At 39.8% G+C, this 17,309-nt stretch overlaps 1 protein-coding gene across 2 annotated transcripts in view; it reads right to left on the reverse strand.

The window, feature by feature from the left end:
• The window catches only part of arhgap19 (Rho GTPase activating protein 19), a 62,806-nt gene extending 46,955 nt beyond the window's left edge, over positions 1-15,851 (reverse strand). For both annotated transcript variants that reach the window (XM_039775004.1, XM_039775001.1), the window contains exon 1: positions 15,791-15,851. In XM_039775004.1, coding sequence (XP_039630938.1) covers positions 15,791-15,819 — 29 coding nt within the window. In that variant the 5' untranslated portion in view covers positions 15,820-15,851. The remainder of the gene's footprint in view (positions 1-15,790) is intronic.
• Between the last annotated feature and the right edge of the window lie 1,458 nt (positions 15,852-17,309).

Below are 17,309 nucleotides of genomic sequence, written 5' to 3' on the forward strand. Positions count from 1 at the left end.
TCCAGGCCCACCCTCCAGAAATGACCATCTATCTGCTGCAGCTAGGTGTTACGTGGGAGTCCCCTTGGCCTCGTCCAACCACTTGCATCCTCAACAATGAGGATCCTGCGAGCCAGATCATCCTCAAGGAATCACGCCATATGGCCGTAGTGTTGTAACTGAGTCTGTGAGCAACCGCTCATTTGACACAAAGTCAAACCAGCAATACCTGAGGATTCTCCGAACACAGACAGCACCAAAGAAGTCCAGTCTTCATCTCAGGTCACTGGATAGCATCCATGTCACACAACCATATAGCAAAATAGGAAGCACCAGGACTCTAAAGACTTGGACCATTGCCCTTTTGCATTGATATCAGGAGCACCACAAACCCCTTTTCAGCGACCTCATGACCCCCCCATGCTCTCCCAATTTGTCTACGGACTTCATAGGAAGAGTCACCAGAGACATGAATGTCACTGATGAGGTAAGTAAACCTATGGACAAGATCGACACTCTCTCTGCAGACAGACGCACTGCTGATGGCTGTGCCTAAGAGGTCATTAAAGGCCTGGATTTTGTTTTTTATCCAGGAGACTTGCATGGCCAAACACTCAAACTCCACACTCAGTTTCTCGAGTACCCCAATCCGAGCTTCCATAGTCTTAGCGAATATCACAGCATCATTAGCAAAGTCAAGATCAGTGAATCTTTCTTCACCAACAGATACCCCAGAGCCACTAGACCTCACAACCTTGCCAGAAGCAAAGTTGTAAGTAGAGCAGTGTTTTCCAACCATGTTTTCTGTGGTGGCACACTTTTTGTAACCCAAAAAATGTCAAGTCACACCACGATTCTATCAAACAAATAACCATCAAGTCTCTTAGGCCAGATTTAAACTTCACGCAATGCCATGCATGCTCCAGCGGACGCTACTGGTATGCAAGAGTTGCACTGTTTATACTTGCACACATACTTTACGTAAATCTGGAAGATTCCACCAGTTGGCAGTGCACAATATCATCATGGTGAAAAAAAATTCGGCTTCACTGTGTTGTAAATTGCCTGAAACATCCATTAAATTCCAAGGACACTTTGCCACAATATCTCTGAAAAGGATGTTTAATGATTACATCCATCAATCCAGGGATACACCCATTCCAGCAAGCATCGGGCGCGAGGCAAAAACAATCCTTGGACGGGGCATCAGTTCATCGTAAGGTGAACACAATCATACACTAGCATCATTTTAGCATCACCAAATACCCAAACCTTCATGAAACCAGAGCACATTGTGGAAACCCACCAGGAAAACATGCAAACTCCAGGCAGGGAACACCAGGCACGTGACTACATGTGAGACAGCAGCATTACCATCCTGCCACCGTGCCACCCCCACATCTGTAATTATTAACAGTATTCATTATTTAAATGAAGTTAACAATTTATGTGTAAAATGTGCAAAAAAAAAAAAAAAAACCCTTAAAATGCATCATGTCATTACATTGGGGAATATGTGACACTTGAATATAAAAGCACCACGAAGATATGTGAATGTTGGCATTTTGCTTCACCACATTGAACCATTCATCAAACATCGAAGCATGTCCATCAATCTTTTTGGATCCACAAAGCAGCTTTCTGTCATATGTAGATAGTAAGCAGAGACTCTGACGTCACGTTCCAACTTGATCACATTGCAGCCTCGACTTCTTGTTGGTATTGCAACTTGCGCACGTGTTGCATTAATTTCTGAAGGCGTACTCAGAGGACAAGTCAAATGAACGCTGGGAACACGTGGCAGCCATGATGCATGCACGAACACGTTCTGAGTGTGAAGTATAAACCAGCCCTTAGACGTGCTAAACTGTCCAAAGGGACGGGACATGGGATGGCAAAAAAGGCAGCTTGAGAGATTGCCATTCACAGACATAATACTTAGTGAGCATTTCGGACATTTTCCAGCTGTTTTGTCCCTTTGCCCACTCATACAGTTAGTCCTCTCTCTGCCTCCCTCCAATGACCTGGGGTCCACAGTCCCTTTGCTCTGCAAGGGTCACTAGCTAACAAGCACCTAGGCAGGTGGACCTCCAGCATGCCTCCTGCATGCGAAAAGTGCGCTCTCTCTCTCTCTCTCCCCCCACCCAAGTGCTGTGTCTGCAGAATGGCAACCACAGAGCTGCTTGTCCAGGTAGTTCTGTCCTCCTTAGACAGATCTCAATCACTTGAGGAGTGGGTCTCTCTCAGGTCAGGACCCTGGGTCATTACACTGTTATTACGTTGCACCAGTTGAAAAACACTTGTGTAGAGTATAATTATCAATTTGTTGATGGTAATGAACAGTTGAAGATAGAATTTGTTAACTTTCAACCCATGTGTTAAAGAAAACACATTTTAGAGATGTGTATTCTTTCAATTAAATCAGTCTTTATCTGTACATTCAAAGCCAGTATTGGTTTCGATAATTTTTTTTCTTTGACTCGTCTGTGTCTCATATGATATGCCAATCTGAGAATTAATACATTGGCCTCGTTTTCTTATTGTCTTCTTTTCAAATTGCCTTTTAGGAAGGCATTCAAATTCAGGTTGTACTTGCTCAAGTAGTATTTTGTTAAAAGTTCAGACTTACAGTCATTGTTTAAGTTTAAACTATGTCATTATTTTTTAAATTCATTTGTTCTTATTCTATATTAATTTACTTCATGATTTATATATTAATTTTCTAATTACATGTTTTAATGTTAGATGCAATTAAGCATAATTCATTCCATACATTTATGCAATTATTTTTTTAATCGATTCCCAGCCCAAATAAATATTCTTACAGCCTTAAACTTGGAAATATCAGGCTTGATTGATATAATTCGGTATTTATTAATAAAGAATTGCCTCCCTGACTAGACAGATGCCAGCAAAAAGTGAAATCATATTGTATTTCTTGCAAGCTGAAAGAATGAAATGAATGAAAGCTATAAATTGGCTGGGAGGAGGGAGGAACGGAGAGAGAGAGAGAGACAGATAGAGAAGGTTTCAGTATAAAGTGTAATTCACATTGCCATTGACACAACAAAGATATGATTAATCTACAGCGTCTGTTCTGGTCATATATTAATAATGCAACAGAACTCTCCTTAGCAGAAATTACCATTTGACAGGCTTTACCAACAAATGGTTTGGGCACTTCATTAAAGTAATGGTATAAGCATGTACTGCATTAAAATGGATGTGGATGTGCAATATTGCCTCAGTAAGTAGCGCTCACATTTCATTAGAATGCTAGCATAATTTTCATAGTGTTCAAAGTCCAACTGAGCTCACATGCTGGTGGAATATAGAATTGGGAGAAGAAAAGGCAGGTCTAAATCCCAGGGTTAGGTCACTTCCAGCTGAGCCCCAAAATCACTTCCTGAATCTGGGAAGCCTTATAACTGCTTCACCCCGAGCCTTCCATTAACCTTGAAGGGACTGATGCTCTGGGCAGGTCACCATCAGGCCAGCACAGTCCCACAGGGACCATATACTCTCTATAAGCAAGGAGGTGTTACCACCTGTGTCATCTCCTTTCTGGCTTCACTCTCACCAGAGGAAGGTCATGCATATTTGTCAATATCTGGATTATTTATTCCAGAGTAGCATCCCAAGGGAACACTGCATGTTGCTACCCAGTCTCATTTTCACATTTTTAGCCCTTGTGAATGGTATTCTAGGGCACACAGAGCATATACAGCCCCGGTATGGCATAGCAAAATTTCTTCTCCACCCTACCACCTTACTTTACAAAACTCACCCTGTCCTGTGCCATAATTAATTAGGAATATTTTGCTGATTTGATAATCCACAGAGTACATTTATTTTATGTCTCTCTCTTAGGATATGTTAAAACTGCTCACAAACAGTTATTCTATCACAGGAAGGATAAACATTGAATTAGAAGATGGAATTTATACTTTCAGTTATAAGGTCCACACTGATAATTTTCAGAAAAATTAAAAATTCAGGGCACATTAGTTTGAAAATCCATCTTAAGCACTCTTTTTAGACGTTCAATGCTAAATGACATTCATTGCCTTTCAATTAAATCCAAGTTAATTCCAGCTGAGCTACCAAAATCCAACATTAAACATTTTACCATCTTGTCTTAGATAACCTTTCTGAAAAATGAAACACAATTTTACAGTATTACCAAAGATAACATTGTGCTGTTAATTCATGAATCATTATGTTCAATTACTATTCATCTGGCTGACAAGGGAGTGTTGATAAATTATTATGAATATCTCTATATTCCTAGGGAAAAGCAGGCATGAATTAAATGGTATATAGAGCTATAATCAGGTATTAAACAATTCTTTAGAAAAATGTGTAGCAGATCTTTATCGTAACTATAATTAAAGCAAGTTTGTGTCTTTTTTTTACTCAATAAGACTTGAAAAGATTAAGAAAATCCCCATATTTGCCTTATTGTCTTCCCTAACGAGTCTCTTGTCTGAATGTACTGATTTCAATATCAAACACTTCATACCATTAATAAATTGTAATATCCGGGGCTCAACTGATTCCATGTAGGTTATGTTTTAGTAAAATTGGCGCTTGACTTTCACACCACACAAATACACCTCTGACAGATGCCCCTTGAGAGTTGATTTCTGCCTTTGGTCAAATACAATCTATATTGGCTTCAGCTTCATTTTATCATTAATTGGAATAAGCAGGTTCAGACAATTAACTGACATAAAGATGAATAACTTAGGCTGCAGTAGAAGAATATAACCTTCTTAAGTTACAAGTCTGCTTTTCAGTTAATTTAACTTAATTTCTTGACCAAAAGCAATTAAATGGAATTTGTGTATGACTATAGGTTTTATTTACAACAGACTGGAACCTTGGTTAGAACCTGTTATCTCAGAGCTCTAAGGCCGGGTTGTTATACCTCACGCGGCGTGATGCATACTGTAGCGGACGCTAGGGATGCACCGATACCAATACCTGGTATCGGCCTCGATACCACATTTTCTAAAGTACTCGTACTCGTTAAAAGTCCCCCGATACCGGGGACCGATACCACGGTCTGAGAAATGTCTATGTTTGAGCGTGTAAGGGGTTAATCACAGGCACCGAGTGCCCGCCTCCAGGCCCCGGCTGCAGCTCAGAGCGGGGAGAAGGCGAGGCGAGACATGTCAGCCGTGTGGAACTATTTCAAAGTGAATGAAGACGACAAAACAAAGGCGGACTGCAAATTGTGCTCAGCGAAATTGTCCAGAGGAGGCTCAAAAGGTAGCGCATTTAACACAAGTAATTTAATCAAGCACCTAAAATCCCAACACGACAACGAGTACAAAGAGTTTACCCACGCTTCTAAACCAACACAACCCACGCTGCAGCAAACTCTTGCAAGATGAGAGAAAATGTCCAGAGACAATCCACGTGCTGTGAAAATAACACAGGCAATTATCGAGTACATTGTATTGAGTGACCAGCCACTCCCGGAGGTAGAAAATGTGGGATTCCTGTGTCTCCTCCATGTTCTGGAGCCCAGATATGATGTCCCAAGCCGCTACATGACTGACACGGAGCTACCTAAACTAAACAACTCCGTGAAAAAACATATCCACAGCCTACTGCAAGCCTCCTCTGCGTTTAGCTTCACCACGGATATTTGGACAAGCAGTGTTAGCCCCGTGTCGCTAATTAGCCTAACCTCCCAGTGGATAGACGAGTTTCACACCGCAACGAGCCATATTACATGCGAAACAATTCCGCGGCTAGCACACCAGCCAGGCTATAGCGCATGTGTTTGAGGAAATGCTCCAGACATGGGGTATACCTAAAACATCAGTACATGTTGTGCTTCATGACAATGCCAAAAACATGATTAAAGCCATGAATGACGCAGGGCTCCCAAGTCTGCCGTGAGTCACGCACACGCTCCAACTGGCTGTTCACGAGGGCTTATTAGCACAGAGGAGCATAGCTGATGCTATAGCAGTGGGGCGGAAAATAGTTGGGCATTTTAAACATTCCGCCTTAGCCTACTCCCGCCTGGAGGACATTCAGAGACAGCTCAACCAGCCAATAAAGAGACTGCAGCAGGACATACAGACACGCTGGAACAGCACGTATTACATGCTCCAGTCCCTCATTGAGCAAAAGCGAGTGCTGGGGGTGTATGTGTCCGAGCATGAACTCCCTGACTATCTCACCGCTCACCAATGGGCTCTTATGGAGAAGACTGTTACAATTCTTTTCCCCCTTTGAGGAACTAACTAAAAAAGTGAGCAGCTACGACGCACTAGCCTCTGATGTCATCCCAGCTGTGACTGTGCTAGTGAGACTTCTAAACAGACGAGGACCATGGCATCAAGACAATGAAAGCAACCTTACTGGCAGCTGTCAAGAATCGCTTCAGTGACGTCGAGACCAACCCACTGTACTTCATCTCCACCATACTTGACCCAAGGTAAAGTCTGTGTGCTATAGGTATTCAATGATAAACTACAGTACTAAATGTAAGATTAATTTCCATCTGAAATATTATATTTTTGTAACTAAAATACACAAATACAAATGTATGCAATATATACTGCATAATATGAAATATATTTCTCTTATTACTACCGGAAAGCCAAATGGCTGGCATTTGTGACAGTGGTTTAGGGGAAACTAAAATCAGTCCTTTTTTTTCCACATATTAATACATTCATGAATTTTGTTCAGGTATAAAGATCGCTTCTTCTCCAACAACACTGCTCCGGAGGCCAAGCTGCACCTGAATCAGGAGCTGCAGATGATGACCAGAGCTGAGGCAGAGGGGAGTCGGGCAGAAGCTGCAGAACCTCCTGCTAAACTGTTCCTCAAGGCCCAGGCCAGCACTAGCAGCAGTCTGGACACTGTATTTGAAGAAATCGCTAAGGAGAAGCCCCAGGCAGCACAGCCGCTGGCAGCAGGTGCTGCCATTGAGCTCGACACATACCTCGGAGAGGCCCCAAGCCCTCGTGAAGACAGTCCTCTGAAGTACTGGGGTGTCAACAAAATCAGGTTCCCCACTTTGGCTAAAATGGCCCAGAAATACCTCTCAGCCCCATGTAGCAGTGTGGAAAGTGAAAGTCTTTTTAGCTCAGTGTCACACATTATAGATGAAAACAGAAACAGGTTGATTGCTGATAATGCAGAAAAGCTACTTTTCTTTAAAAAAAAAACCTTCCCCTCACTTTTTCTAAATAGGCTCCATTAAGTGAGTCGTCTTAGACCTACCTCAGTTGCACTGACTGCCACAGTTCTATGTTGGTGGATGTTGTTAGTTTATTCAAATATTGTGCACTAAATAGCAAAGATGTTTATTAATGCCCCTTGTGTTGTCCAAAGCGGCAGAGTTTACAACAAACTAAAAAAAAAATACTTGAGTTGCACTGTCACTGTTTACATTTTTTTTATAATTATCTATTCTGTAATATGTTGCATACAACAAGCTTTTCATTTTAAATAAATGTTCTTAATTCCAAACTAGTCCCTTGTTTTTTTGTTAAATTATATGACTAAAGCTGTTACCTGTAAATTTAAATCATGTTTTTATTAAATACTCGGTATCGGCGAATACTGAAATGCAAGTACTCGTACTCGTTTTCCAAAAAAGTGGTATCTGTGCATCCCTAGCGGACGCTCCTGCTACGCTAGCGTTGTACTGTTTATACTAAAACGTGTACTTTATGGAGGAATATGGAGGAATCCACCAGGTGGCAGTGTGAGATATTATCACGGTGAGAACAGGTTCAGCTTCTCTGTGTTGTGAATTTCCAGGAACACCCATTAAATTCCGATGACACCTTACCGCAATATCTCTGAAAAGGACGTTTAATGATTATATCTATCAATCCAGGGATGTGTCCATTCCAGCAAGCATTGGGCACGAGGTAGAAACAATCCTTGGACAGGGTATTGCAAGGTGAATACAAGCACACACATACACTGGAGTCATTTTAGTGGCACCAAATCCCCAAATCTGCATGTCTTTGGAAGGAAACTGGAGCACAGTGTGGAAACCCAGCAGGAAAGCATGTAAACTCCAAGTAGGGAATACCAGCGACGTGACTCTGTGCGAGACAGCAATGCTACCGCTCCACCACCATGTCACCCCATGTGTGTAATTATTAAATTATTAATTTCCTTTAAATAACGAATACTGTTATCTGTAAAATGTAACATACATACTTTATTGCATTTCATCATGAAAGTGATATCAAGCATACATCTAAAGATTCTAAATTTGCAGAGAGTTGGAATATCAAACATTTAATGTGTTCTGTGTGGTGATCTATTGCTGCTTACTGCTGCTGTCAGGTCCAAGAAGCTCAAAGCGATTAAAAACTGGGATAACATTTACGATGGTCTGCTTTAATAATAAAGTAAACTACAAGGTTAAAGGCGAAATTTCCACTTTAATCACAAAATACATGTTTTCACCATGTCCTTAAAAAAAAAAAAAGACGGCACAAAAGATGGTATGTGAGACTTAAAATGCATTGTGTCATTATGATCGGGAATATGTGGCACTTGAATATAAAAGCACCACAAATGCATCTGTATGTCAGCATTTTGCTTCACCACATCGAACCACTCATCAAACATCAAAGCGCGCAAATCAATCCCATAGGATCCGCATACAGGCTTTCTGTCACATGTAGATAGTAATCAGAGACTCTGACGTCACGTTCCAACTTTAAGCACATTGCGTCCCCCGACTTTTTGCTTGTATTGCAACTCGCACACGTGTTGCGTTAATTTCTGAGGATCTGCTCAGAGGACGTGTGAAATGAACGCTGGGAACGCGTGGCAGCCATGATGTGGGCACGTATGCGTTCTGAGCGTGAAGTATAAACCAGTCCTAAGAGACTAAGCTGAAATCATTTCCTAGTCACTGTCTTTATGTATACCCTCCTTAATCTATATGTTCTTTCTCCACATACTCAGATTTGTTCCCACACCTGAAAATAGAGAGATCCGGTCCATCTGTAACTCTAAAACTGGTCATTACAATGAAGACTCATGTACGAGTTTGCCCAGTGACATGATGGACATAGGATGGTTTCCTACTCATGATCATAAACACGTATTTCACAGATTTAGTAGATTAACTGATAAGTGGACAAATTGGAGGCCATGGGTGCTACTTTTAGCCAATGTAAAAATCCTGTAAATCCCCACAAATATGAAAAAACTGTGCATAGTGAAGCATTTATCCTATGGAAAGATGGGGTTAGGTTCCAGTAGACCCTATTCACAATACACTTCTGCTGCCTAGTACCATAAACCCATAATTTCATGTACCAAAAATCAACTAAAATAACCATAAGCCATTTGCACACAGGAACACATGGTAAAACATTTTCATTGGCATTACACTGCTCCTGTTGAAATTTAATAAATGTATCTGAGAAACTTAGAACATGTGAAATACTATCAGAGCGTGGAGACTTGTTAACATAACAGGAGCCATAAGAATGAATGGAGGGGACAAATGCTGTGCGACAGTTCCAATTCACGTAGGACAAGACTTATAGAGATTGGGTGTGGAAAGTGAGATCGTATGTGACGCAAGCTCAGGTTAGGACCAGCAGGGGAAGAGTGGTTCTGGCAAATGCACCAATCCTCCACTCTTGTTCCTCAAGGCTCAGTAATGATCATTCCACATGTTCGCCTATGGAATGCTTGTTAGAACTTTAACTTCTTCTAGACAGCAATTTGCAATTATCGTTTTGGCAGTCTGCAAGAGGAATGAGTGAATGCAGCAGGGTCAAACCTTACTAAACTATCCAATCAGTAGTAGCGAGAAGAAACATGTACAAACGACAGGGACTTAATCAGTGCAAATTTATGACCCACACTTACTCTTGCCGCCTGGTACACACACACACGTTGATACATTCAGTGTATCCTGCATTCAGTCCCGGACATCTATGGCATCATAGGCTGGTAACTGCTCAATCTCGCGTGTTGCTGCTGCATGATAACCCTTTCAGAATTTTTTTTCTACTCCACATGACTGCAAATAGGTGATATTGGACTGCGAGTTTTGGAAAGCAGGTTAGGCTTTTATAACAACTGATAAGCAAATCGGTGAGAACAGAATCTGTGAATAGCAGAGAATTTACTATACTGTACTTTTATCTTGGAAATTTGGGTGTGATCTTTTCATTGCTCTATGGGCATGTAGTTTTTATTATTCTTTTATTTTTGCTTGTTATTTGCAATATGAATACTGTACATAGGTACAGAGTTAAGATTTTATATTCATTATTTTTCTAAATGTTGGCTACCTATTTCAGCTTAATGTTCACCACATTAGTTAATCTATAAAAAGCTCTTAACTGTATGCTCAAATCCAGTATGGAAACTTCAATGTTATGAAGTCTGGAGAACTTGACTCATTTATGTGTGTTTATTGCATATTGTATATTTGCAAGGTTCTTCCTGATTTGACTTCCACTTCTCGCCTGAGAACCTTATATGTTAATATTACATTTTGCACTGTTCTCAAACTTGCTTAATAGATTTCAGGGTGGCAGGCACTTGTGGTCAGGTTTATAAAACTTGAGTATGCACAAAAAGAGGCTCAGCTTCAAAGTGTTTGTACCTCATTAATTTTTTTTCAATATTAAGGAACTACGCACTGACATTAAAAGAAAAATTTAATAGGCTGCAGTTTTGAAAGGGATAGTGTTACTGTATACTTATAGTTATGCATCAAAAGAACAGTAAATATGTCCATCTGAAAGAATAAAATGAAAGTTATTAGACTGCAAACTTATATTAAATGCTACAAGAATGTCATTAAGTTGTCCTCACAACAGCGAGTTAATAAATTGGGATTGTCTGAAGTTTTTGCATTGTTACGTTTCAGTTTAATTTTTTGTGAATACATGCTAACAGAACAGAATACTTTAAATCAGCTTATCGCCACAGCCTTATGTTCTCAGCCCTGCTACAGAGTGCCACATAAATAGCCTAACTGACAGAGCTAATGGAGGACAGTAGGCAGCAACCTTATCACCTGGGGCAGAAGTTGACCAAGCTTACACAGTAAAAACACTGTTTGCAAATTCCTATATATACTAATTAAATAACAGGTCTAGTAATTAATCATCACGTAAAGCACAACTGAGGAATAATTGCCAGATATAGCCAAGGATAATGTCAGGTTATTATGGTTGATCTTTTGAACAGCCCACAAACATTAAAGTCTTTGCATTTTAAACATACTCATGTGATTGATTTTGCTTTATGCCATGCCTTACACACTATGAAATGAATAGTCTAGGTAGCAGGCTTCATGAACTAGGCTCAATCTGCTGTTTGCTCAGTACTTTTAGAGACCACTGGATCTTGCCTTTTGGTTATTCTGGCATTTTTAACATCGAACAACACTGCCGTAGTAAAATCAAAATGCATGTTTTGTCACTGAATATTTAAGTTTGGTTATATTACTTATGGTGTTAATACTGATACAGAGGATGAGGATGGCAAAGAAGAAGTGGGATAGTCAGAGAGATGCAGAAAGTAGACAAGAGAACAAATATATAAGGCGCAAGGTGAAGAGAGAGGTGGCGAAGGCTAAAGAAAAGGCATATGATGAGTTGTATTACAGGTTGGACACTAAGGAGGGAGAAAAGGACCTGTACCGATTGGCTAGACAGAGGGACCGAGCTGGGAAAGATGTGCAGCAGGTTAGGGTGATAAAGGATAAAGATGGAAACATATTTACAAGCGAGGAGAGTGTGTTGAGCAGATGGAAAGAGTACTTTGAGAGGCTGATGAATGAAGAGAACGAGAGAGAGAAGAGGTTGGATGATGTGGAGATAGTGAAATAGTAAATAGGGAAATAGTAACTACAGGGGAATAAAATTGATGAACCACAGCATGAAGTTATGGAAAAGAGTAGTGGAGCTAGGTTAAGCAGTGAGGTGATGATTAGTGAGCAGCAGTATGGTTTCATGCCAAGAAAGAGCACCACAGATGCAATGTTTACCATGAGGATGTTGATGGAGAAGTTTAGAGAAGGCCAGAAGGAATTGCATTTTGTCTTTGTGGACCTGGAGAAAGCATATGACAGGGTGCCTCGAGAGGAGCTGTGGTATTGTATGAGGAAATTGGGAGTGGCAGAGAAGTACGTTAAGAGTTGTACAGGATATGTACGAGGAAAGTGTGACAGTGGTGAGATCTGCAGCAGGAGTGACAGATGCATTCAAGGTGGAGGTGGGATTACATCCGGGATTGGCTCTGAGCCTTTTCTTATTAGCAATGGTGATGGACAGGTTGACAGATGAGATTAGACAGGAGTCCCCGTGGACTATGATGTTTGCTGATGACATTGTGATCTGTAGCGATAGTAGGGAGCAGGTTGAGGAGACCCTGGAGAGGTGGAGATATGCTCTAGAGAGGAGAGGAATGAAGGTCCGTAGGAACAAGACAGAATACATGTGTGTAAATGATAGGGAGGTCAGTGGAATGGCGAGGATGCAGGGAGTAGAGTTGGCGAAGGTGCATGAGTTTAAATACTTGGGATCAAGAGTACAGAGTAATGGGGATTGTGGAAGAGAGGTGAAAAAGAGAGTGCAGGCAGGGTGGAATGGGCGGAGAAGAGTGTCAGGAGTAATTTGTGACAGACGGGTATCAGCAAGAGTGAAAGGGAAGGTCTACAGGACAGTTGTGAGACAAGCTATGTTATATGGGTTGGAGATGGTGGCACTGACCAGAAAGCAGGAGACAGAGCTGGAGGTGGCAGAGTTAAAGATGTTAAGATTGTATTAAGTGTAACAAGGATAAACAGGATTAGAAATGAGTACATTAGAGGGTCAGCTCAAGTTGGACTTTTGGGAGACAAAGTCAGAGAGGCGAGATTGAGTTGTTTTGGACATGCGCTGAGAAGAGATCCTGGGTATATTGGGAGAAGGATGCTAAGGATAGAACCGCCAGGGATGAGGAAAAGAGGAAGGCCTAAGCGAAGGTTTATGGATGTGGTAAGAAAGGACATGCAGGTGATGGGTGTAACAGAACAAGATACAGAGGATAGAAAGATATGGAAGAAGATGATCCACTGTGGTGACCCCTAGCGAGAGCAGCCGAAAGACGACTGATATTTATATATATTTTAATTCCAACACTCAAAGTATAGGATTTACATCACAGAGGTGACTCAAAACATGTTCAACAATTAGCAGTTGAAATAATATAACCCTTGAGCAAATATCTAGATGTAAATGTTTATAGCTTGATTAAATAACATGAAAGCAATCTTCATTGTTAATCTATCAGAGCCCAAAATAATATCATCCTATTATAGCGTTTGCCAATCCTATCAACAGATAAACATATAAAGTGTCATATAAATATATTGTGTATATAAATTACACAATTTTGGACAAGCAGATGTAATGTTGTTACTCAGTTTATCACTTTGATTAATATCATATTCTGTAGTCTGTCATTATTCATTGCTTGTCATCAGGTAATTTATGTTGTAGATCTTTAGTGTGAATTTAACAGTCCAGTAGAATCAGGTACAGACATTGCAAACTATCAATAGTGAGTTAACATCAAACCTACATCTCCACTTAGGACAAATTCTCTCTATGCATGCAGCGAACCATCAAGAGTAAATTAGAAGTGCACGTTCTAAGTTATTAAAAATACAAGAGACAGCACAACAAACCCTAGGGGTCTTGTTCCCAAAGTTCTGAATGGTACCATAAATAAGGCTACCTGAGCCATAATTTATGAACGGCAATCAGTTTGATTGATTGATCATCAATTTGAAATCAGTTTCTAAACTGCAAGCCATTTGTGCTGAACAGTTATTTGTGAGAGGAGCAAAATGAACAAATCCTCAGCAAAGTTTATTATATAGTCTAATGTTTCTTTATTGTCACAAGATTTTCTGGTACAATACAATCCACTGAGTAGAACTGAAGTTTACTTAATGCCAAAAAAGAAAGAAAAAAAAACAAAAACACACACACACAATGCAAAACGTATTAATTCGCTCGAAATCCTGAGTCAGTTTACAAACCAGGAAACAAGGAGAATAAAATGACTACTTCAATAAAATGCTCAAATTAGCCTAATCTAAAGATGGATTACTGGTTAAAATGAACATCTGAGGCCAGTTTGACTCTGTATAGACTGAACAGCTAGGGATTTAACAGTAGCATTATATGTCTCAAAGACATGGATATGAAGCAAGAAAGGGGCAATTTAGTGAAACCACAAATATTGACATGGAGGAAATGAAGTACCAAGACCAAAGGACGAACAGTTATATATAAGGAACAACAAATATGAACAGAAAGCAAATGGCATAAACAAATTATGAGTTTGTCAAGAAAATAAGTACTGGACAGACACCGACACCGAATACCAATGTCGAGTGATGGAAAAAGGAGGAGATGCACACACAGTCAGACAAACAGAACTAGAAAAAGGTTTTTGAGCAGAACATTAAATACGATAATTGGGATCTTCATCCTTTCGTGTTCAGATTCATTATACCTTTGTGAGTACAGTATATGCACGTTAAACCACTGACAATAGCCATTTTAAATCCGTTTAACAGGATGGACAGTTACCCCTTTCGTTCCATTCATCCCTTCCACAGTGTTATACACTCTTAAAAGTGAGACTCGCTTCTCTCGTCATCCGCAACCGCTCTAGTGAATATATATTTTGATCTCATCTCCTCCAGTTCGATCACAGGGCTTCTGATCTTTCCATCACTTATAACCTTTTCTCCTCTGCTCAGACCGCCTCACCACCTTCTTTACTTTTCATCGTGACACGTTACACCTCCACATAGGTTATTTTAACTATGCAGTAGTCTTTCTGATATTAATTTCTTCAACTTTAGAACTAGTGCGGACAATAAAATGAGATATCAGTTTCAATTACTACGTAAAAACTGTCCATGTAAAAATAACTGACATACACTACCAGCACTGAATATCATTTTTCAATTGTTTTTTCATATACTGTACATAACAGGTCACCCCCCGAATCAGATCTTTCGAAACAATAAAAGTACTTAAGAATCAGCCATTGTTAAATTCACTTTAGCACTAGGTTAATTTAATTCTACTAAATATTCTGACCCCGGGGTTGGCAACTTACAATATAAAGAACGGGTTGGCAACTAAACATAACGGGTACATTACAAAAAAAACAAATTTTTGTTCCAACCAAAAGCATTTTGGATGGCCCCGGGGCATAATCAGCCTCTACCTATCAAAAATAAATCCGATATCTGCTTTCAGGCCGAAAAATGTCCTAGCTTCCGTCTTCTTAAACGCAAAGTGACTGTTCTCCCATAAACGCCACTAAACTACGGGTCACTTTTAAGAAAAATGATCGTTTGGCTGCAAACCATTGTAATTACAACGTATATTTCGCAAAGAACAATAGGATGATGCATACAAAAGTAAAATAAAAAAAACACTTGGTAGTATCTCCTCACTGACGTCTACACGAACGAATAAACAAAGACAGATGGATACTAACAGAACAGAAGCTTGCACGCTTAACTGCAGATTTTGGTTTAAGTTTGGGGAAAAAGAAAACGCTTTCCAGATGCACAACCGTTTCTCCTTTCAGGAGCAAATGCAACGAGTCTTACGTTTTTGCCCTTAACAGAATAAAATCACATTAAGGACACGAATTCGGTTTGGAAGAGCATAAACATAAAAAATGAATTTAACATAAAAATCTGAAAGTCATCTTACAGCACGACTAAAGACTTTATTTAACATTGTGTTCAATTGCTTTACTTTACCTTTCCTCTGTATCCTGATCCGCAGCCATCTTCTGTTTGAAAACTCCACCAACCCGCCTCTCACAAGCCACGCTGTTCTGATTGGAAGATGGAGTGAAGTGGGTGTAACAGGAAGCGCGGTTTCGTCTTTCTGGCATGCTATTGGTCCGTTTGAATGAACCTCTAGTTATTACGAGCTGGAAGGCGTTGTTGATAGATTTGTCGTTCATTTACTACTTTATTTCACGGTTCTTCTGAGCAATACATTCAATTACATCATATGAGGGTTAACGATTTTTTCATGTATTTACTATTTAAAATAATGTCTGGAATCGTTAAATAAGATTAAAAAATATTTGCTGTAATCAAACAAAAAATAGTTACTGTAATAATATAAAAATAAAACAATTTACTTACAAAAATAAAACATTTTCAAGTAGAAACACATGTACAGTAAAGTATATATCATATAAACCAGGTAACTTACATTTTTATATAGTGTTTATTGTACATTTAGTTTAATTAATTTGTGATCAGTCAGCTCAGAGAGCTTTTACAAGTATCCTATAATGCATTGGAGGAAATAATGTAATATTTATATACACAGACAAAAAAAATTATAATGAACACCCAGTAAATTTGGGGAATTTCTATTTAATTAACACAAAGGAATTGTGGCAATAAAGGTTTGTTAGCATTATAATTGAGATACGATTGCATTTTACAACAAAAATACAAGTAAACATAAAGCTCTTTCTCAACAAAATTTTGCTTTCTGCATGTAGAAACTTAAACAAGACGTGCATAGATGATCTACCCTCCATCTCACTTTAGCAGGGAGAATTACCACTGTCAAGATGAATATCCTTCCTAAGCTTCTTTTTATGTTTCAAAGTATCCTCATATACATTCACAAATCATTGTTTAAGAAATTAGATTCAATCATAACCTCATTTATCCATCCATCCATTATCCAACCAGCTATATCCTAACTCCAGGGTCATGGGGGTCTGCTGGAGACAATCTCAGCCAACACAGGGCTCAAGGCAGGAAACAAACCCTGGGCAGGCCGCAGCCCACCGCAGGGCACACACACACACACCAAGCACACACTAGGGACAATTTGGAATTGCCAATGCACCTAACCTGCATGTCTTTGGACTGTGGGAGGAAACCCACGCAGACACAGGGAGAACATGCAAATTCCATGCAGGAGGACCCGGGAAGCAAACCCAGGTCTCCTAACTGCGAGGCAACAGTGCTAACCTCATTTATTTGCAATTCAAAACATTCACATATCCAAAGGGCGACCCTGCAAAAACCTAAGGCAGAAAGTGGCATGGCTCTACCTAACTTTCAGTTTTATTACTGGGTGGCAGATATACAGGCTATAAAAAAACTGCAAATTAACACAAATAGATGAACACACATAGGTTTGGCTGCAATAGAGATAAAATCCTGCAGTACTACTTTATAATCCTTGCAATATACCCTAGTAAATGCAAGTTATAGTCAATATATTAACAACCCAATAGTCCTT

Source organism: Polypterus senegalus, chromosome 1, assembly GCF_016835505.1.
Source record: "Polypterus senegalus isolate Bchr_013 chromosome 1, ASM1683550v1, whole genome shotgun sequence".
NCBI lineage: Eukaryota > Metazoa > Chordata > Cladistia > Polypteriformes > Polypteridae > Polypterus > Polypterus senegalus.